The sequence below is a fragment of the Oryctolagus cuniculus genome, chromosome 1, assembly GCF_051225735.1.
Source record: "Oryctolagus cuniculus isolate XC-2025 breed Fujian yellow rabbit chromosome 1, ASM5122573v1, whole genome shotgun sequence".
NCBI classification, from domain to species: Eukaryota; Metazoa; Chordata; class Mammalia; order Lagomorpha; family Leporidae; genus Oryctolagus; species Oryctolagus cuniculus.
The window spans coordinates 230,481,166-230,503,425 of record NC_142867.1 but is presented as its reverse complement, the minus strand read 5'-3'; the positions used below and the strand labels follow the sequence as shown (position 1 = coordinate 230,503,425).

At 58.9% G+C, this 22,260-nt stretch overlaps 1 protein-coding gene and 1 long non-coding RNA gene across 5 annotated transcripts in view; both read left to right on the top strand.

The window, feature by feature from the left end:
* The first annotated feature begins 260 nt into the window (after positions 1-260).
* LOC149128897 (uncharacterized) lies at positions 261-8,928 on the top strand. Of its 2 annotated transcripts, XR_016213932.1 has the most exons (4): positions 261-623; positions 6,216-6,284; positions 8,316-8,376; positions 8,673-8,928. It is a non-coding gene; the product is annotated as an uncharacterized LOC149128897 (long non-coding RNA). The 2 variants fall into 2 exon arrangements; XR_016213931.1 differs by lacking the exon at positions 6,216-6,284 and having other exon boundaries at positions 264-623.
* A 7,353-nt stretch (positions 8,929-16,281) lies between these two features.
* The window catches only part of LOC149128896 (uncharacterized), a 33,740-nt gene continuing 27,761 nt past the window's right edge, over positions 16,282-22,260 (top strand). The window contains exons 1-2 of one of the 3 annotated variants that reach the window (XM_089320058.1): positions 16,282-16,958; positions 17,462-17,622. In XM_089320058.1, coding sequence (XP_089176184.1) covers positions 16,716-16,958; positions 17,462-17,622 — 404 coding nt within the window. In that variant the 5' untranslated portion in view covers positions 16,282-16,715. The remainder of the gene's footprint in view (positions 16,959-17,461; positions 17,623-22,260) is intronic. The other 2 variants (XR_016225188.1, XR_016225189.1) reach the window with 2 other exon arrangements.

Sequence of the window (22,260 nt, the reverse complement as noted above, 5' to 3'; positions counted from 1 at the left end):
GTGGACAGAAGATCGATCTCTCTCTATCTCCCTTTCAAATAAATAAAAAATCAAAAAGAAAGCAGTCACTTTGTCTTTTAAATTCACTGCAAAATCCCCAGCCTCTGAGCAGGTCCTCAGAAAACACTGGCTGACTTCATTATCTTCTGATTATCAGAACAAATGAAACACGGACCATCGACGCCAGCTGTGCTGCAGTGCCCCGTTCCTGCCAGCAGATGGCAGCAGAGAACAAGGCACCTGCCGGGTGGAGCCCAGGTGAAGCGCATGGGTTTGCTCTCTTTCCCGGGAGCTCCAGGCTGTGCGCGTCACGGGGGAGGTTCACGCATCTCCTTCCACCTGCTCCCGCTCTACACCAGCTGGGCCTGAAGATCCCACCCCGGCAGAAGGCCGCCTTTCAAAATGTCTGCTAACGGCTGTCGTTGATTACGTGCAGAAGTAGCTGTGCCGGGCTCATGTGTGCTATCTCATTGAGTTCTCACGAGGGCCCTGATGTTAGATCCAAAGCCAGAGGGCAGTGACATGCCCCAGGTCACACCGCCAACGGGGTGCCACGACCCACACGAGGGGCTGCTTTTTAGCCACTTGCCTTGCTGCAGACTTACGGGCTGCCCCGGGAGGAGGTGAGTGCCCCAGGCCCCAGGGCCCCAAGCCACTCCTGGCCAGCGTGTGGGCACGGGGAGTAGGGCCCAGCGTGGAACGCCAATGTGAGGAGCTGTACTCCCACGTTACTAAGATGTCAAGATAGCGAGGGCAGAGCCTAAGCCAAGGGCAGGCCCCGCCCGAACTGGGGGCTCTGTGTGACCACACAGGCTGCAGAGACTTGGGGTAGGGGCAGGAAGGGGGTCTCAGGGCCAGCTCCGGGCCACCACAGTCTCCTCAGAGCCTGAAGGGCGGTGTGGAGATGTGGAGGAGCCCTGGGGAAAGGCCCCTCCCCAGACAGGGCCCCTTTATCTTCCTCGCCCTGTGGTGGTTCATCCCCACGCGCAGGGCCGGGGGCAGGAGGCCAGAGGCCCCCCTGATGGCCCACGAGTGTCTCCCGTGCCGATCCTCTGGCCACTGCTTCCTCTCTGCCAGGTGAGGATCAGGGAGCCTTAGACCGAGACCCCTCCCCGGGGCAGGAGCACACACACGTGCGCCTCAGATGCGCCGGCCACAGGGTGATAGGGCTGCCAGGATGTGAACCCCACAGGGGGCCCCTGCCGCTGGTCAGGGCCCCTCCCAGGGGAGAAGGTACCCGGCGGTGGCCTGAGCCGGCTGCGCTGCCTGGTGTGGGCAGGGGACGCAGGAGCCTGGGCTGCAGAGAGTGCAGGCGGCCCTGGTCCGGCTTGGGGGCGAGAGCTGTGTGCCCCCCCGCCACGCTGGGCATTCTGTGTGCGTCATCCGCTCCTGTCTCCCAGGGCTGCCGTCACCCACAATGCATAGATGACCAGGGCTCCAAGGGGTGAGCCCGCTTGCCAGCCAGGAAGGGAAGGGGTTGGGGTTCAAATCCCGGTGAACAGGTGACACAGTTTTAGCCCCAAGGGAACTTTTAAAAACACTGTCTTGGAAAACATTTTTTTTAAAAAGAGATATATATTTGATAGGCAGTGTGTGTGTGTGTGTGTGAGTGAGAGAGAGAGAGAGAGAGAGAGAGAGAGGTCTTCCACCTGCCAGTTCACTCCCCAAACGCCTGCAACAGCCAGCGCTGGGCCAGGCTGCAGCCAGGAGCCAGGAACTCCATCGGAGTCTCCCATGTGGGTGGCAGGGCCCACGTACTTGGGCCATCACTGCTGCCTCCCAGGAAATGAATCAGCAGCAGCTGGGTCAGAAACACAGCCAGGACACACCCCAGGTGCTGTGGTCTGGGATGCCGGCCGCCCAGAGGACAGCTTCACCCACGGTGCCACAGCTTCACCCACGGTGCCACATGCCCGCCTTTCTCTTTTCCATATAAATGGCAGCACCCCCCGCACAGCCTCTGTGCCTTAGCCTTGATCTTCAAACGCCGGGGGGATTTTCCCCAGTGTAGCATGCAGGGCTCTGTCCTCAGCTGCTGTGCGGTGGCCAGCGTCGATCAGTGCTCCCGGGACAGCCCCAGGACTCAGCTCTGTCCTTGGCTGCTGCGCAGTGGCCAGCATTGGTCAGCGCTCCCGGGACAGCCCCAGGACTCAGCAGCGTCCGCCCAGCCGCTCCTTAGCTCCCCGACGAGCGCGCGGCTGAGCCCAGCTGCTGCTCCACCGTGGCTCACTGGGCGTCTGGTGCCAGCAGTAGACCGGCTGGGGTGGCTTCCTTGGGCCTCCTGGCTGAAGGCCACATGTTACCCACAGCCCCTGTGGCCTGGTGCAGACTGTGTTTGGGAGCTTTCCAGCCTTCACGTGCACCCCTGCCCACATCACGTTGGCCAAAGAAAGTTGCATGAGTGGTGCAGGCTCAGGACGGGAGGTGATCACACAGCTACTGGGCACGTGGCGCCAGGCCATGCAATTGGTAGCTAGAGACCCTCCACCCACAGGGCGCTTAATCTGTCTACATGGAACCCCCAAGGACGGGACTGCTGAATGCCCTGGGCCCAACCCGCCCCAGGCTCAGGCGCGTGCAGGCCCTGGCACGTGTGGGAGGTGCTCCAGGGAAGCCCCGCCCCCCAGCGTGCCACCCTTCCAGGTGTCCCTGAAGGCAAGCGACAGGACAAGGCCTCACTACCTGTGACAAGCTGAGTGGGCTTGGCCAGCTTCTCAGCCACACAACGTCCCAGGGTGCCCCGGCCAAGGCCTCCCTCCTGCCCCGCCCAGCTTCTGAGGCCTCTGTGGGCAGCCCTGAGCCAGCCCACTGGAGCAGACAACCCAGAGGACAGGGAGAGGTTTGGGGGACTGCAGAGCAGTGGCTAATGCTGCTCTACTGGGGCAGGCATCTGGGGAGGCTTCCGTGAGGCGGGGACAAGGGGTCTGGGCTTTGCAGGAGGAGTAGGAAGGGAGAGGAGGGCGTTCGGGGCAGAGGGCACAGCCAGTGCAAGCGAGCGGAGGGACAGCAGATGGCAGGTGCCTCCAGGCTGGGAGGAGAGCCCGGGCCAGAGTTCCAGGAAAAGGACCCCAGCACAGGTGTGCGGGCAAACTCCACACATCCCAGGCACCCACGGAGGGGCGCCTCCTCCGGCCGCCTCCCTGCTCCCAGCTGGGGCTGGCTGGGCGCCCCTGCGGGAGGCTGTGGGGGAAGGGTGTGGTGAGGTTCTTGAGCTGCTGGGGGGGGTGAGCATAGTTTGCCACCGCTTCTCCAGTGTCACTCGTGGGATGAGCACAGAGGAGGAGCTCGCAAACTTCCCCTGGGGATGGATGAGTGAACGGGTGATCAGGAAACAGACAGACACGAACCCCTCGACTGCAAAGCTAGGCCCCGGCCGACGCCAACGATGCTTAGCCCGAGGTTATTTTCTAGTCTAGCCAAGATGGAGCGCATATGATTTTAGCCAGAGCGGGCGAGACTGCTCCGGAATCCCCTGGAGTCAGGGGAGGGGCGCCGGGCAGTCCAGGCAGGGCGGGACGTGCATGGGGGGTGCAGGGGGCTGCAGGGCCAGAGCTTCAGCTCCCGGGTCTGGAAGTCACTCCAAGTTCAATATCAAACGCCTGGCATTTAGTCCAATGCACTCCATGCCTTCTCTGTCTTATTTAAGCCCCCTCACTCCCAGGTGAGGGCCACTGTCCACCTTCCTAGGTGGGGAAACCAACACAGCTGTCCAAGTCAGTCCCAGCTCAGCTGCGTACAAGCTGTGCGACCGGAATCAACAGTTTCTGAGCCTCAGTTTTCCTGCCTGAAAAATGGGGACACCAACAGTCCTGACTTCCTTGGGGGGACCGTGGAGGGGGAGGGGGTCAGCCACGAGCCGTCTGGCTATGGACAAAGAGCAGAGGCTGCTGTCCCAGGGTCACAGAGCAAACAAGAGGCCGTGCCAGGAGCTACTGTGTGTCCTTGTGGTTCCTGGCTGGGAAGCCTGTGCCTGCCGGGCTGGGTGGCCCCCTGCCTGGTGCACGGCAGGGTTAGGGTGAGGGACCCTGTGCAGAGCCTCTCTGGTGGTTCGGTGTGTACCGGGGCAGGGCCAGGTCTGGGATGCCAGCCCCGTTGGAGGTTGTCCGGCCCGGGGGCCTCGCTTTATAACCACACAGTGATATCAGCCAGATCTAGTTAAGACAAGCCCATGTTCTCCTCTGTGGCGGCGCAGGCGCAGGGGCCGGGGTTGCGGGGTTTCTAAAATGAACGTACCCCGACCCTTGTGAGCCCACCTTATTTATTGAGTTAATTTTGTCCTCTGGCCGTGGCACGAACCAGCTCCGAGCCCGTGGCCTGACCTGACCAGCCTCTTGCCCCCCTCCTCCAGGAGGTCCCGGGCCCTGGGCCCTGGAAGACTCCGGTGGAACCCTCCCTGGCCAACCTCCTGCCTCTGCCTCTGGTGGGAGCTCCCAACATGCAGCCTTTGCCACAGGCACTGTGACCTTTGGGGGTGTGGCTGCCATGGAGCCGGGGGGAGGGGGCTGGAGGTGGGCTGGGGGCCAGGCTGGCCTCCCAGGAGCGCTGGTGGCTTGGAAATCAGAAAGACCCAGGTTCGATCCTGGTTCTGTCCCTTCCTAGCTGTGTGTGCAGGTGACTGCCTGCCTGGAACTCGGTTTTCTCACCTGTAAAATGGGAACCTCCCGTATAGGCGGCAGCCTAGGACTCCACAGCCAACACCTAGCACCAAGCGGTGGGCGCGGCCACGGTGGCTGTGAGGACGATGTGAGGCCCAGGGGAGGGTCGCCAACGCCGTTTTTCCTTCAGCCTGGAGGCCCCCAGGCCTGTGCCCAGCAGACCGGGACTCCCGCCCCCACGGGCCTGCTCCCAGGTGCCTGCTGCAGATGCGGCACATGGCCGGGCCTGCAGACAAAGCTATCGGGAGGCGACAGGACATGAACGCGCTCCTCCGAGCTGGTGCAGAATTGCATTTGGCTGGGATTTAATTAAAAAGCCTCAAATCTTTCTGATAATCCTCCCAGCAACGGCCTGAGCCGGGCCAAGGCGAGCTCCCTGGCAACCGCGCGTCCGGCTGATAAAGGAAGTGGCTGGTGGTGGCAATGGCGGGAGCGGGAGCCCCCGGCCCGGCCCGCGCTATCGCCCTGTGTATCGCTCACCGCTCCCTCCCCGGGGAGCCTCGCCACACTGGGGGCCCCCCTGCTCCTGCTGCGCGCCCTGCTGGGTTCTTTGTTCGCGGGGCTGAGCCAGCCCTCCCAGCTCATGGCCTCCCGGCAGCAAGCTCACGGCAGCCAGGGGCGCGCACAACCTGCGGTCTGTGCGTGAGGGGCGCCAGCGCAGCTTGGATTCGCAGTCTGCAGGGACAGGTGAGCCCGGGGAACCTTCACTGCCCCGCCCACAACTCCCCGGGCCTCTGAGCCTGCTGTCCCCTCCGCCAGGGTTCTGGCTGGTCCCAAATGCCAGCCCTACCCACTCTGCTTCCCACTGAGCCCCCAGTCAGAGCCCAGCAGAGAGCAGGGCTCGGGAGATGCCCTGTGATGGACTCACTGGACCAAGGAACACAGAGGAGCAAGCCCCCACCTCGGTGCAGGCGCTCCCCTACCAGTTTTCCTTTGGACCGGGCCAGGAGCCTGGCAGGCAAGTGGCTCGCCCTGTGCGTGCCTTGGCTTTCTCAGGGCAGACTAGGCGGCTGGCACCTGCTCAGGGAAGTCATGCGCACGCGCTGCTTTATCCCCTGTCACCCACAGTCCCGGGCTGAGCCTGTGCACCCTGCACCGTGTGGCTCAGGCCTCGGCCCCCCAGACCCCCTTCTCGCGGCACTCCACCTCACCCTGGAGCTGCTTGGAAAGGGCTTACATTGAATTATTTGCAATGTGACCATTCGCATGACTCAGAAGTGTTTGTGGAACCAGTGGAAGTGTCGTCCCAGCAGTCCCTTGTCCCCAGCTCTGCCCCCGCCCCCACAGAGGCCGGCACCTCCCAGGGTTTCCCTCCTGCAGGTGCTCCGGGTGCGCACCCCGTTTCTCCTGGTGCACGGAGCTCTGGGTTTGGTGCCCTGGCGGCATGGAAGACCCTTCTGCACATGTGTTTTGTCCACAGGGCATTCCTAGATAGAACGGTCTGGGTCGTGGTGGAATCCAGTTTTTAAAAAGATTTGTTTGTTTGAAAGGCAGAATGACGAGAGAGAGAGAGAGAGAGCAAGAGCGAGAGAGCGCGAGCCTGAGGCCTTCCATCCACAGGTTTACTTCCTGAATGGCCACCACACCTGGGCTGGACCAGGAGCCAGGAACTCCATCTGGGTCTCCCAGGTAGGTGGCAGAGACTCAAGCACCTGGGCCATGGTCTGCTTCCCAGGTGCGTTAGTGGAAAGCTGGGTTGGAAGCAGAGCATCTGGGACTCCAGCCAGGTACACTGATGTGGGACGTGGGGGCTCCAAGCAGCAGTCCAGCCCACTGCACACGACACCTGCTCCGGGTGGGATCCATTTTTAATGCAGCAGCCTCATTCATTCATTCATTCATTCATTCATCGAGCGTTTGCTTACTCGGTGCCGGGCTGTAAGCAAGCTCAGGGGGCTGAGTGATGGGTGAGCCAGGTGTCATCCTTGCCCTCTCACAGTGCAAGTGTCTGGTCCATGCGTGTGTACCTTCCACTCTCGCTGCCAGAGCCCCTCGCTCACTCAAGAATCTGCTTTGGCTCCCAGTTGTCCCTGGATCAGATTCAGAGCCTGTCCTGACTCCTCCTGCCTGGTGTGTTCTCACTTCCCAACCCAAAGTCTTCATCGTTGTGGGCTTCTTTTCCGACTCCAGATAGTCACCCCGGTGCTGGGTGGGCGCTGTCACCGTTAGAGCACCTGCTAGGTCTATGCCTGGCCTGGGTGAGCCGTGCTGTGCTGTGCAGGGAGCACTGGCTCTGGGGCCAGTCGGCTTGGGTTCAGTTCCCAGCCCCACTGCCTCAGAGCTGGCTGGTCTGGGCTAAGCCAGCGGACTGCGGTGGCCTGGTCTTGCATGTCTGCGACGTGGGGGTGGTGCCTGCTGCCTCACAGCTCGGGGTGAGCCTGCGACAAGCGCGTGTACAAGAGCAGCCTCGGGTGGACGCTCCTGACATCAGGGCTTGCTGCCCCTCCCCCACCAGGACTTCCAAGGGCAGACCTTGGCCCCAGTTTACAGAGGGGAAAACCGAGGCCTGGGGGTGGGTGGGTGGGGTATGAAGCCAGTGCCACTTGGCGCGTGGCTCTCCTCCACCCCCACCAAGCCTTGAGGGCTCCTGCGGGCTCCTGTCTGCTAGTGGTGCCCACTCTGCCCACAGCTGCAATTCCTGCCCTCTGGGTCCCTCTCTCAGCCCCTTCCCCCTCCGGCTGGGCTCTGGCCTCCATTTATTCATTCATGGGGCCAGGTGCCCAGGGGTCAGCAGAGAGCAAGATGGAGGTTACCCCTGATGAGTGGAGCCCGGGAGGACCCACACACGGAGGGGAGGGGCCACCAGGAAAGCAGGGAGGGGGCTGTGGTGGGAAAGGAGAGAGGAGAGCCCAGAGAGGCAGGGGAGGTTTGTGTGGCCCTGCTGGTGACCCCCAGGGGCGTTTGCCTTGCAGGGAGGGGTGGGAGAGGAGGGAGCTGAGCGGGGTGTGGGCCACAGGGAAGGGCTGCGGCAGGGAGGGAGGGGGAGAGCAGCAGAGCCTCTGAAGGAGGCTGCAGGTGGGCCGTGTGACCCGCAGGGGGCGCACTTCTGTGTGAGGTCTTGAGGACGGTGAGGGGAAGAGGTTGTCACCTGCAGTTTCTGGTTGCCTGGTAAGGGGCTCAGGGGAGAGATGGAGACAGGGGCAGGGGTGCATGGGGAGGGGTGGATTCCCCAACAACCCTGCCACACAGACCCTTTCACTGTGCCCACCTAACAGGAGGAAATAGGCTCAGAGAGGGTGGGAGCTTGCCTGAGGCCACACAGTGCGGGTGCTTGTACTGGGCCAGGCTCACTTCCTCCGCAACAGGACCCAGAGTGTTCCCTTCTGGTTAAAGCCTGGATCCCCTGCCCCCCATAGCATCTAAGACAGGCTCCTCTAGCCCAGTTTCTGGCCCCGTCCCCTGTGGGGGCCCACAGCACCCTCCTACCTCCACCCATGGGTGCTGGGTCTGGGATCTGCTGAGACCCAGACCAGAGAGCTGAGGCCTGAGAGCCCCCGTGACCTCACCCTGGCCTCTTTGGGCAGCAAAGGGCAAGGGCCACGCTGGTGAAGTTGGGGACAGACAGCAGATGGAAGGTCCATGCCCCAGGCTGTCCCCAGCGTCCATCTGCCACCTTCCCCTGTAACTGTCACCCTTTCCTGTGGCTCCTTCTCCCTCCAGGACCCCCAGCGCTTGGAGTGAGGACTGGGAAGGCCATGGAACCCCACGTGAAGGGTGGCAGGTGTGAGCCGAGCTGGAGGGGCTGGAGGTGCTGTGTGGGCAGGTGGATGGCCGGGCCAGAGCTGGGGCCCTGCGCCCAGATTCCAGGGCGGGGTTCCTGATGGCCAGGGCCCTGGGCAGGTGCAGAGGCCTCCGGCTGCAGCCTGACTGGGGGTGGTGCACTGGCGTTTCTCCGATGGTGCGTGGTGACTTCTCGTTTGCATGTCCGAGTCCTTGGGAACCCAGCAGTCATTGCATGCGAGGGGTGGTCACGGCAGCACCAGCCTTCCTAGGCAGCAGGAACCATTTCCGTCCCAGGGGTTCAAGTCCCAGCTGCTCTACTTCCCATCCAGCTCCCTGCTGATGCGCTTAGGAAAGCAGTGGAAGATGGCCCAAGTGCTTGGGTGCCTGCAACCCATGTACGAGACTTGGAGGAAGCTCCTGGCTTCAGCCTGGCCCAGCCCTGGCTGTTGTGGCCGTTTGGAGAGTGAACCAGTGGATGGAAGATCAATCGATCGATCTAGCTCTCTCTCTCTCTCTTTCTCTATCTCTAACTCTGCCTTTCAAATAAATAAAATACATTAAAAAAAAAAAAAAGAATGGAAAGCTGTGTCCTCCCACCAGCCGCTGCTCACTGGGGTGTGACTTCAGAATGCCTGTTGATAGAGAAGTAACAGCTACGCACAGACTACACACCCTGCTTGGCATTTGCTTCACTCAACCCAGAGCACCCACAGACCCCCCTCATTCTGGTGAAGGCTGTTTAGGATGGGTGTGCAACAATCTAGCCACTTCCTTAGCCTTCTAGCTTGTGTCCGATTCTCCACTTACTGGTGAACAGAGCTGCGCTGAGTTCGCTCCTGCTTGGATCGCCTGTGTTCCTTTAGGATAAGCACCCCCCACCCCCGCAGTGGAAGTGCTGGGTGGGGGGGCTGCGTGGGCTAAGGCCATGCGTGCGTGATGCACTCCCCTGCAGCAGTGCCACAGTGCCCGTGTCCCTGCGCTCTTAGTGCTCTTTTGAATATTTTTGATTGATAAGCGAAACATACTATCTTGATGTTATGTTAATTTGGCTTTCTTAGAGTATTTGTGAGGCTGGCCATTTGGGAGGGAGGGAGAGAAAGAGAGAGAGAGAGAGAGAGAGGGAGGGAGGGAGAGAGAGAGAGAGCGAGCGCTTCCAATGGCTGGTTCACTCCTCAAATGGCCACATTGGCTGGGACTGGGCCAGCCCAAAGCCAGGAGCCAGGAGCTTCTTCCTGGTCTGCCTTGTGGATGCAGGGGCCCAAGCACTTGGGCCAGCTTCTACTGCTTTCCCAGGGGCATTAGCAGGGAGCTGGATGGGAAGTGGAGCAGCCGGGACTTGAACCGGTGCCCACATGGGATGCCAGCGCTGCAGGCAGAGGCTTGATCTGTTGTGCCACAACACTGGCCCTTAGAACTGTAATATCTATACTTTTAGATTTGCAAGAGCTACTTACACGTAAATACATTCACTCCTTTCTGTCGTAAGGCTGGCAAAATCCCTCCTCTCCCCAGTTTAGACTTTGTCTTGTAAGGTTTGCTCCTTTGGAATGTGTTGATATGCCAAATATTTGACAATTTTATGTAAAAATAATTTAACTATTATTAGATGCTTTAAATTTTATTTAGTGATTTAAATAGAGCAACTAGAACTTTTCATTATTGTTTGTCTTTCAGTTGTACCTGAAAGATCTTCTGCACATTCGAGATTATATAAAGGGGCATGAATGTTTTTTTCTGGCAATTAAAAAAATTTTCTCCAAAGGCTTAAAAGTCTTTGATCTGTCTGGAATTTACTTTCACAAAACATAGGGATCTAACTTGATTTTTTTCCGTGAGGTTTCTCCTGATGCTTCCATATTAGTCATTAGAAATTCCATTATTTCCTTATGGATTTGTGATCTTTTCCCAGGAAATATGCAAATATGCGCACACTCTCTCTCTCTCCCTCTCCCCTAGTACCTCCCTGATCAAGTTACTGTGGTCTTACAACACCAGCGCTGTTGTGCAGTGGGTAAGTCGCTGCTTGTGACATCAGCATCCCACACAGGCCGGTTCAACTCCCAGTCACTCCATTTCTTATCTGGCTTCCTGCTAACCTGCTGGAAAAGCAGCAGAAGATGACCCACCTGCTTGGTCCCCCCTGCACCCTCATGGGAGGCCTGGACAGAGTTCCCGCCTCCTGGCTTTGTCCTGGCCCAGCCCTGGCTGTTGTAGCCACTTGGGGCGGGAACCAGCAGATGGAAGATCTCTCTCTTTTTGTATCTTTCTCTCTTCCTGTCACTCTTTCAAGTAAAACATCCTAGTTGCTACAGTGTTACAATATGCTTTGTTATTTTTTTTTTCTTTGAGAGGCAGACACACAGACAGGAAGTTCCCTCCAGCTTACCCACAGTGGCTGGGGCTGATCCAGGAAACTCACCAGGTCTCCCACGTGGGTTGCAGCAACCAAACAATCTGGGGTATCACTGGAGGCCTCTGGGGCTGTGCATCAGCCGGCAGCTAGAGGCGGGAGCGGAGCAGCGTGGAAGCCCCTCCACGCCGATGAGGCTGCATTGTCCTGTCTGGTGGCTGCATTGTCCCACCTGGTGGCTGCATTGTCCCCATGTGGCTGCATTGGCCTGCCTGGTGGCTGTATTGTCCCACCTGGTGGATGCACTGTCCCCACGTGGCTACATTATCCTGCCTGGTGGATGCACTGTCCCCACGTGGCTACATTATCCTGCCTGGTGGATGCACTGTCCCCATGTGGCTACATTATCCTGCCTGGTGGATGCACTGTCCCCACATGGCTACAGTGTCCCACCTGGTGGCTGCACTGTCCCCACATGGCTACAGTGTCCTGCCTGGTGGCTGCATTGTCCCACCTGGTGGCTGCACTGTCCCCATGTGGCTACATTGTCCTGCCTGGTGGCTGCATTGTCCCACCTGGTGGATGCACTGTTCCCACGTGGCTACATTGTCCTGCCTGGTGGCTGCATTGTCCCAATGAGGCTGCATTGTCCGGCCTGGTGGCTTCCCTGCTGTGCCGTGCCCACCTGTGCTTTCTTACCTTGCAGCAGGCTCTTCTCATCCGATCTTTCCCAGAATGCCCGGTAATGCTCATGCATTTGATCTCAGGATGAGTTTTAGAATAATTTAACTCAGTTCAAAAATAAATTCCCACTGACATTTTGTTTGCTTGTGTAAGAAATTTGTGATTACTTGGGAGGAGATGGACATTTTTTCCCATGCAAGAAAATGCCCTAAGTTTTACAAATTCTCCCTGGTTATTTAAAAGTTTATGTCCTTCAATAAAATATTTTAGCTTTATTCTTATAGCTTCTGCACATTTTTGGTTGTGTTTACTTCTAGGCTTCTAGTACTTTTTTTTATGACTTTTGTAAATAGGATTTCTTGCATTAAATTTTCAAAATGCTTGCTACTGAAATACAGAAAATTTATTTCATTGCTTATGAAACCACTTTCCATTTTACCAAGTTCTCTCTTTTTTTAAAAGTCACTTTTTAAAAAAGAAAGATTTACTTATTTATTTGATAGGCAGAGTGTGAGAGACAGACAGAGAGGAAGAGGTCTTCCATCTGTTGGTTCCGTCCCCAAATGGCTGCAACGGGCATAGCTGGGCCAATCCGAAGCCAGGAGCCAGGAGCTTCTTCCTGGTCTCCCACATGGGTGCAGGGGCCCAAGGACCATCCTCCACTGCTTTCCCAGGCCAGAGCAGAGAGCTGGATCGGAAGAGGAGCAGCCGGGACTAGAACCGGAGCCCATATGGGATGCTGATACTGCAGGTGGAGGCTTTACCCGCTACCCCACAGTGCCAGCCCCCCAAGTTCTCTTTTACTTTCAATAATTAAGAATTATTTAGTTTATTTGAAAGGCAGTTACAGCGAGAGAAGGCGAGACAGAGACATTCCATCTTCAAATGGCTGCAACAGCCACGGCTGGGCCAGGTTGAAGCCAGGAGCCTAGAACTCTGCCCAGGTCTCTCACACAGCTGGCAGGGGCCCAAGCACTTGGGCCATCCTCCACTGCCTTCCCAGGCCACAGCAGAGAGCTGGCCTGGAAGAGGAGCAACCGGGACAGAATCCGGCGCCCCAGCCAGGACTAGAACCCAGTGTGCCGGCGCCACAAGCAGAGGATTAGCCTAGTGAGCTGTGGCGCCGGCCAATGAGTATCCATTTTTTAAGAGCACTCATAAGCCGGTGCCGCGGCTCACTAGGGTAATCCTCCACCTTGCAGCGCTGGCACACCGGGTTCTAGTCCCAGTCGGGGAGCTGGATTCTGTCCCGGTTGCCCCTCTTCCAGGCCAGCTCTCTGCTGTGGCCAGGGAGTGCAATGGAGGATGGCCCAAGTGCTTGGGCCCTGCACCCCATGGGAGACCAGGAGAAGCACCTGGCTCCTGCCTTCGGATCAGCGGTACACCGGCCGCAGCACGCTGGCTGCAGCGGCCATTGGAGGGTGAACCAACGGCAAAAGGAAGACCTTTCTAAAAAAAAGCACTCATAAAGCTGTCTGGGCCTGGTGCCATTTTAGGGTCATCTTCTTAAACTGCAGTTTGGCTGTGTCATATGCTTTCAGTAGGCGCTCATGGGCCATAGGATAAAGCGCAAACTCTTCAACATATTTAAGGTACAGTAGGGTTGAAGTCTGTGTCCCCAGTTCTCTCTCTCTCTCTCAAAAGATTTATTTATTTGGGGCCAGTGCTGTGGCTCAATGGGTTAAAGCCCCAGCCTGCAGTGCCGGCATCCCATATGGGTGTGGGTTCATGTCCTGGCTGCTCCTCTTCCGGTCCAGCTCCCTCTATGGCCTTGGGAAGGTAGCAGAGGATGGCCCAGTGCTTGGGCCCCTGCACCCATGTGGAGGACCTGGAAGAAGTTCCAGGCTCCTGGCTTCAACTTGGCCCAATCCCAGTCTTCGTGGCCATCTGGGGAGTGAACCAGAGGATGGAAGACCTCTTGGTCTCTGTCTCTACCTCTCTCTGTAACTCTACCTTTCAAATAAATAAATATTTTGAAAAATATTTATTTATCTGAGAGGTAGTTACAGAGAGAGAGAGAGAGGGAGAGACAGAAAGGTCTCCTATCCACTGGTGCACTCCCCAAATGGCCGCTGCCTGCTATGACACTCGCTCCTACTGTGAGTTTTAAACTTTTAACTTTTTTTCCCTACTAAAATGGAAGCTTCAGAAGAACAAAGATTTTGCCTTGTGCACTCTTTCAGCCCCAGGACACATCCGGAAACAGATGTGCAATAAAAGCGGCTTGGTGCTGCTGGGGCAGAGCGCACCTGCCCAAGGGGCAGGCCATGATGCTGGGCACCGCGGCCAGCAGCAGCAGCAGGACAGGTCACTGAATGGTGGAGGATGACCTTGGACTTTCTCCTGCAAGGGGTAACAAGGTCCATTTTCTGTGCGGGGATGGTCACGCTGCCTGTCGGGAAGAAGATGGGCTGGAGCGAGGGAGACTGACAACCAGACAGGAAGCAGTGGAGGAGGCCTCGGGGTGGGGCGGGAGGCAGGGAGGGGAACACAGTGCTGGCCCAGCTGACCCGGCAGGGCCTGGGGGGGGGGGGGTGCATCTGGGACATGTCTCAGGGGCCCTGGGAATCCTCGTGCAGGTGCTAGCACCCTCAGCCAGGTGGCGCTGGGGCTGGGGCTGGGGCCGGCCGGGAGGGAGGTTCTGGGGCTTGGGCAGCGGGCGTCTCGGGCAGTGCTGTTGTCCTCCCTGCTCAGGTTTCACTCAAGCCACCTTCCCTCGTGCGCTTGGTCTGCCCAGGGCACGTGCTCGGGGCTCAAGGCAGACGTCCTGGCTCCGAGTGCCGGCCGTGGGAGCAGAAGCCCGGGCTGTGGTGTGAACACTCCACGACGTCCCTGACTGTGGGGTAGGAGGAGCTGTGGCATGGCTGCTGTCCTCGGGGTCCCCAGTGCGAGGACGCAGTGGACCTCGTCCCAGTGGCATCACTGGTAGCAAAAGGCCAAGGCCGGCAGGAACGGATGAATGTGGAGGGCTTGTTACCTTTGATTTGAATATCATTGACTCACTGTAAGCTTGTATCATTTTAAAAAAAATTTTTTTTTTGACAGGCAGAGTTAGAGAGAGAGAGAGAGAGGTCTTCCTTTTTCTGTTGGTTCATCCCCTAAGTGGCCGCTACAGCTGGCGTGCTGTGGCTGGCACACTGAGCCGATCTGAAGCCAGGAGCCAGGTGCTTCCTCCTGGTCTCCCATGCGGGTGCAGGGCCCAAGCACTTGGGCCATCCTCCACTGCCTTCCCGGGCCACAGCAGAGAGCTGGACTGGAAGAGGAGCATCCGGGACAGAATTCACCGCCCTGACCGGCACTAGACCCTGGGGTGCTGGCACCGCAGGCAGGGGATTAGCCAAGTGAGCCGTGGTGCCAGCCCTATATCATTTATTTTTAAAAAGTGTTTTATTTACTTGAGAGGCAGAGTTACAGACAGAGAGGGAAAGACAGAGAGAAAGGTCTTCCATCCGCTGGTTCACTCCCCAACAGTCAGTCCCCGGCTGGGGCTGAAGCCAGGTGCTAGGAACGCACTCCAGGTCTCCCACCTGGGTGGCAGGGACCCCCCCCCCCCCGGTCACTTGATCCATCCTTGCTGCCTCCCAGGACCCACATGCCCGGGAAACAAGTCCGGAGCAGAGCCAGGCCTGGCGCGCAGGGACTCCGATGTGGGATGCCGGCATCGGAACTGCTAAGCCAAACGCCTGCCCCATCATGTACATTTTTTCAGAACCAGTGCACGGAATTCACTCCTCAAATTTTTTTTATTTTTATTTATTTTTTTGACAGGCAGAGTGGACAGTGAGAGAGAGAGACAGAGAGAAAGGTCTTCCTTTGCCGTTGGTTCACCCTCCAATGGCCGCCGCGGCCGGCGCACCACGCTGATCCGATGGCAGGAGCCAGGTACTTATCCTGGTCTCCCATGGGGTGCAGGGCCCAAGGACTTGGGCCATCCTCCACTGCACTCCCTGGCCACAGCAGAGAGCTGGCCTGGAAGAGGGGCAACCGGGACAGAATCTGGTGCCCCGACCGGGACTAGAACCCGGTGTGCCGGCACCGCAAGGTGGAGGATTAGCCTAGTGAGCCGCGGCACCGGCTCACTCCTGAAAATTTAACATGCAGCTCCCGCAGGCTGGTGTGAACCAAGCCCGGCACAGCCCTGCCTGATCCCCAGATGCAGCTGCTGTGGTCAGGGATGGGGGACCTCACTTCCTGCGCATGAACCTCAACTTTCTCATCTGTGAAGTGGGCACAGCACTTCAGTGCTGTGGAGACTTAAGGAGTTAACTCTTGTCAAGCAACTGGCAAACAGTGAATGTTTGATGAGCACGGACCAAACCACGAGTGTGTTCTTGTTTCTATCTTAAAGTGTTTTTTTTTTTTCTTTCATTTTATTTAAAAGGAAGACAGAGACAGACAGATCTTCCATGGGCTGATTCACTCCCCACCTGCCCACGACAGCCAGGGCTGGGCCACACTGAAGCCAGGAGTCAGGAACTCCATCCGGGTCTCCCTCCTGGGTGGTAGAGACCAAGGCACCTGGCTATCACCTGTGGCCTCCCAGGGTGCACTTCAGCAAGACACTGGAGTGGAAGCAGGTGCTATGATGTGGGCTGTGTGGGTGCCCCAAAGGGCAGCCTCACGGCTGTGCCCAAGCCCACCCCTGCTCTCACGCATCCTCACCCTAAGGTACTCGGGTCTGGTGGAAGGGGGGCGGGTGACCGGGATAAACACGTTGGACATTCACCGGGATTCCAGGCCAGGCGAAACCCAGGGCTTCCTGAGGAGGGCCTGGCAGGTGGGGGGGAGGTGGATCCGCAGGGGCGAGGCCGAGGCATTCCCACAGGTGCTCCCCAACAAGCAGAGAGAGGCCTAGGAGCACCTGGAGCACTGGGAGCCTGGGGCCGAGGTGGCTGGCAGGCTGGCAGGCAGCACCGTGCGCACGTTCTCCCTGGGGGCAGCGGGAGCCACAGCAGACTGCTCAGCAGGGCGTGGTGAGATCCCGCAGGCCCCGTGCAACCTCCACGTGGCTGCGGAGACCCCTAGGGCCAGGAGGGATGCAGGAGGCCCTGGTGGTGGCAGCGGCCATCAGCAGGGGGCTCCTTCACCCGGCCTGGGTGGAGCTTGGGGTGTCCAAAGTCCCAGCCTCTGTGAGCCCTCCTCTCCCTCAGCTATTCCCTCCCCCAGCGGCCCTAGCCGCCAAGCCTGGTGACACGGGGACCTGAAGCCGGGGTGGGGCGGCCGGGCAGCTGGCCTCAATTAGCCGGGGAGCCGGGTCTGGACAGTGTCATTAGGAGAAAAGCAGAGCCCGGCCGTAAACCCTAATGAATGCATTAATGGAAGGCTTGTGCACCTCAAAGGGAGGGAAAAACGCGGGCCTAAATAAAGTTATTAACACAGCCCACCTGTGTTCGGCGCGGCCTCTATTGTTGGAGCAGCCCATTAAGCGCCGGCGCACGCAGTCTGCGCGCGGCGCGGCCGTGCCGAAGCAGACGGTTAACTGCGTTCATATAATTCAATCAGAGTCCAAGGCCGCGCGCCACAGGCTCCCCTGGGCTTTCATCTCGGTAATGGCCTGCAGGCCGGAGCGGGGGGCAGGGGGTTAAAACGAGGGGCTTGGGAGCTGCCTTTCAGCCTGTCCCCCCCCCCGCCCCCGCCGTCGCCCCCAGGGGCCTGCGTCCCTCGTGCTCAGCCCCTCTCCTGCGCTCTCATCCCGTTTCCAGGCCCTCTGCGCGCCCCGCGTTCCGCTCCATCCAACCCCCCCCACCCCCCCAGCCTCGTCCCGAGGGTCTGGCGCGACTCTGACTCCACTCCCCTCCGCCCAGGCCTATTAATAAAGACTTAAGAAAATTCATTAGGAAGTGGGTCCTTTATAGATTCCGTGAAAGCCTTCTTCCTTCTCGCGTCCCTGAGAAAGGATACAAATCCTTTTATCACTCTACAACCTGTTAACGTCCTACCCCAGGAGCGCTTCATCTGTAATAAACATCTTCACAAAATATGTAGCCCTGGGGAGGAGCCGCTAATTTCCTCAAGGCCTCACACATGTAAGGGCTTTTATTGCCTGCAGGTGCTTTGCAATATTACGTGGGCTTCTAATAAACCGGCCAGTAAACCGCAGGTAGCGCCTCGCAGAGATGGGCCGTGCACCTGTCCACACAGGGCCTCCAGCTTCCCTGGCCCGGCCCTGGCGCGGCTGGCTGCCCGGCCTGCCCCTCGGGATGCCGGCAGGTAAGTGCCCACGGCTCCGTCTTCCGCGACCCACGCTGGGCGCCTGGGCGAGCGGGGCGGCCCTCCCCGGAAGCCGCACCCCTGGGCAGCAGAGGTGGGCGGCGTTTTCCCCGGCCTGTCTCGGCTTCCATCCGCCATGGCGATGTGAACGTTGACGAATCTGGCTTTGCATTTTCCTCCTGAGGGAGGCCGAGCGGGTTGAAGCGTTTCTTTGCCTTTTGCACGTCTTCCAGGCGGGGCTGGGGATGTTGCAGGCAATTGTGAGAAAAATGCGTTAGTGACTCGGTTGCTAGAGGATGGATCCCTACAGGAGGAGTTGCAAGTCTGCATTGAATTCGGGCTCTGTTGTCTGGAGCCTTCCAGGCTTTGAGCGCCAAATGTGTGGCCCAGCAGGCGTGGGAGGGGTGTGTGGCCTGGGCTCAGGTCAGTAGTGGGGGCCAACATGGCGGCGTCCCCGGGACCAGGACCAGGTGCCTCTGGGCTTGTGCTGTCGCTGGACACAGCCCACGGGCGTTTCTGGGTCATCTCCACCGTGCGGTCGGCATGGTGCCTGCAGTCTCTGGGAGTGTGGTTTTGCTCAGCTCTGGGAGTGCCGAGCCAGGACGGTTCAGGCCCTGGCTTTCTCAGCCAGGGGCCTGGGCCAGCTGTGGGGCATGAACTGCATGCCCTGGCAGAGACTGTGCTAGGGAGGAGGCCACTGCGTTCAGACCACACTGGGGCCACGGAAGCTTCCAGAAAGATCCCTGAATGGATTTTGGAAGCACCAAGGAGGAAAAGCAAACTGGGCCCCTCCTTCCCAGCCAGAGTGCCTGCAGCAGGATCCCCCCCCCCCCGCCCCCAGGCCCATAACCCAGAACTCCCGGGCAGAGCCGAGCCCGGGCAGCACAGCCGCCGGGCTGTGCACTGGCTGAGCTGGGAGGCTAAGCTACGGTGCGGCAATTGGGCAGCTGAGCACAGCACCAGTGGCCGCAAGGGCCTTGTCTCTGGAACCTTCCTAACCAGCCCTCGAAGGCGAGGAAGCTGTGGTCTCAGCGGCAGGGTGGTTGGCTGGAGGTGGCCCAGCAGGAGAGGAAGAGCTGAGGATGGCCTGGGACTGACACCGAGGGCTCTGGCTGTGTCGCCCCGCGGTGTCTTCCCAAGCAAGTCTCCGAGGGACGGGGGGCATGGGGTTCCTGCTTCCCTGTGGCGGTAGGGAGACCTGGCACAGCCTTGACGGCTGCCTCCTTACAGACTCGGCTGCCCCACCCCCACTCCTCCAGGCCCAGGGTGGCGGGGGGGAGCTGGGGTCATTCACCTTCTGCGCCCCCTGCCCTTGCTGGTCAGCCTGGCCTGGCCCGGCCCAGCAGAAGCCAGCGGAGGGCCAGGGAGTCTGGAGCGGCTTCAGAGGCGCGGTGGACGATGATGAAAGCCCGGAGCCGGGGCCCAGCCCAGAGGTTAGAGGAAGCAGGATTATTCCGCCCGGGGAGCGGAAGGCCCAAGGGCAGGGGCCTTGGCTAATGCACAGTGCCAGATGCTGGCCAGCTGTTCTGTCTCCCTGGAGGCCCAGCAGGACCAAAGGCTGCTCCACAGCAGGAAGGAGTCAGGAGGGATCGAGGAGGGACTGGCTGGGAGAGCCGGGGAACCCCCTCTGAGGAGCTGTAAGAAGCGGGAGGGCAGCTCTACCCGGGTTCAGGGGCTGGAGGGAGCCTGGTACGGGGGACAAGGTCTGAGCCCCTGCACACCCTCACCCGCCCCGCAGGGCCTCGCCAGGGAGCCCCCGAAGCCGGTTCGCCAAGCTCAGTGCGGCCACCGAAAGGTCTGGCTCCATAGCTGGCCGGGGACAGCCAGGCCACAGTCAGGGCCTGTAGCCAGAGCTCCTGGGGAGTCATGGTGCTCCCGCCCCCCCAGGGCATCCAAGCGGCGGCTGGTTCAGAAGGCTCGGGTCCCTGTGAGGCCTAGCTCGGCGTTCGAAACAACCCCAGGGGAAGTTTCGGGGCGTCTGTGTCTCTGCCATGGCGTGCCCCCGCCTGCTGTTTCCTTGCGCTCAGAGCCTGGGTTTGCCCCTTCTTGAGCCAGGACGGAATCCCTGACCCTGGAGGCTCGGGGCTGGCCAGGGTGCAGAGAGGAGGGGCTGGGTCCTCCAAGAGTGGCCAGGCTGCGCGCCCAGCCCAGCATGAAGCACTGTTGTCTCGCTCCACTCAGTTTTGCTGCTTCGGGGAGAACACGGAGGTGTCCCCACTCGGCCTCCCTGGGAACTCGAGGCTAGGGCTGCGAGGGAAGATCTAAGAGGCCCCCCGTCAACCCGAATTTCAGGTCAACAAGAAGTTAAGTTTCTGGTGTAAATGTGTCCCATGCAATCTTTGGGACATATTTATACTAAAATTATTCCTTGTTTATCTGAAATTCGAAAAGGGCGGGATGTTTCTTTGTGCATTTCTTTGCTAACTCCGGCCACCCTGCCCGTGGCCTGTGCCCCCGTCCTGTCACCGGGAGACCCTCCCCGCCGCTTCTGTGGCTGTGCAGACCCTGTGCGAGCCATCGCCCTGAGCTGGTGGCCGCACTGCTGCTCCGGCGGGCGGAATACGCAGCCCTGCGTCCCGCTCTCTGGATGTGCATCTTGGGGAGGGGTGGGGAGCTGCTTCCCTGGGGGGAGGCGTTTTTGCGTTTGCTGTGGGTGGGGAGAGGTGAGGCCGGCCGGCTGGTGCCTCTCTGAGCCGCTCCTGTGGAAGGAGCCGACTTGGAGGACCTTTTCCTGGGGCGGCCTCTCCAGCTCAGAGCTTGCCAGGACACAGGTGGGTGTCCGAGGGTCGAGATGGAAAGAGAAGACGGTGCCCGGGCCGCCCTGGAAATACGGTTCTTCGGATCAATGGATATTTTGTTTTTCAAATTGTTGAGGGTTTTTCCTAAAAGGATTTCCAAAAGGGCCACTGTATTTGCACACGAAGAGACACAGAAAGCTTTTCTTTTTCTCTGTTGCTGTCTGAAGTCAAGACCAAGGTAGGCAAGGCTGACAGTTTGAGCTAAAGAATCGGGAAAAAGTATTTGCAGAGTCCAGAAAGAGCCACAGACCACAAACGGGAACAAGAAAAGGAACTGAAGCGCTCGCTAGAAAAAGTCTTCAGATCAGGTTTTCTTGACCATTCTGGCGTTTGACTTTCTGCCTTGGCCTGCTGCTCTCATCACATTTCGTCTCAAAATGCCAGAAGCAGAACTTCAAATCCTGACTGCTTTTTCTTGCTTTGCCCCCAAAATGTTTTTTATTAAAAAAAAATCCAGAGTGAGAAAATCCTGTATTCGGTGTATTTCCGTTCAGTCGGGGTCTGCTCTTAAGATGGCAAACTTCCCAAAGACAGAGTCTCGGCCCCGAGTCACGCCGGGGTCCCAGCCGAGGAGGGGACCCTGCCGGCCACGTCCGCTGGGGCGCGGTGGCGTCGGAGTGCAGAGCGGGGCCTCCAGCCTGCGCCTGCACCCCTTTCTGTGCCATCCCTTGCCTGCCTGTCCTGTGCGTGCGCCCTGATGGGGAGCCCGGCTCGGTGGCAATTACTGCTGGATTCCAGGGGTGCCAGCAAAGAGTTAACTCGGATGTCCCAGTGCGCAAATGTGGGATAATTGGGAAACAAATTCTACAAACATCTTGAAAGGGGCAAAAGACCTTTGATCTTTCTGGGGGAAGGCAGACATTGCAATGCTGTCGGCCTCTGGGGCTGCACACAACTCATACCAGCCTGGAAGATGGCATCCTTCGGAGAAATCAGCCGGCACCTAATTCCACCGTCCCTTAATTATCCTAACTGGTTTCATATGGCCCGAGGCATGTTCCCCCAAGATTAGAGGGGAAAGAGCGACTGACAAAATAATTAAATATGCAATTTGCCAAGCGTGGGCAATATGGCTTTGAAATCACCTTCTCAGGAAGTTTTACCGCTTGTTCATTGACATGTATATTGCGGACTTCAGACTTTTATTTAAGCTCTTTTGATTGCCTTAATGGATTAATACCTGAGTACCATCAGCACGGGCAGAGACCAAAGGCTGTTTCCAATTTCACAAATATTGCGCCCGCTTCCTCTGGTGTGACGGCAAAAACAGCTCCGTGGCACTTGCCTCTCGCTTGCAGCAACATCGCCTGGTGTCGGCCTGCGTCTCCCATGTGCCGGTGCCGGGCGCTGGGGTGTGGTGGCGGCTTGGGCAGGCCCGGGCTGTGCCCATCTGGGGATGTGTCTCGGGATGGTGGGCCGCCTCCGGAGCGTGGACCCGGCCGGCGTGGAGGTGGGGGGTAGGGAGGAATGTTACTGTCTTTGCTGAGAACTCCTGACATGGCTAAGAAATTCCGTAGGGGTGGGGAGGGGTTGGGGAGAGGCCGCGAGGCAGGATTTGGAGAAAGATCTCGTCTCAGACCCTGCTCTCGCAAAAGGGAGGCATCCGGAAACCAGAGCCTGGAGCGTGCTGTGGCCGCATAGTCTGCATTCTGCACGGGACAGGAGGACCTGCGCTCGGGAGGAGGAGTGGGGGGAACGAGACTGCCTCTTCCAGGACACGACAGGGAGTGGTGTCCGGGCTGGGACAGCTGTGGGTAGCCCGTGGGCCAGGGATGGGTCCTTATGGAGGTACCAGGGAGGGGCTGGGTGCTAAGAGTTGACAGGGCGAATGGAGGAGGAA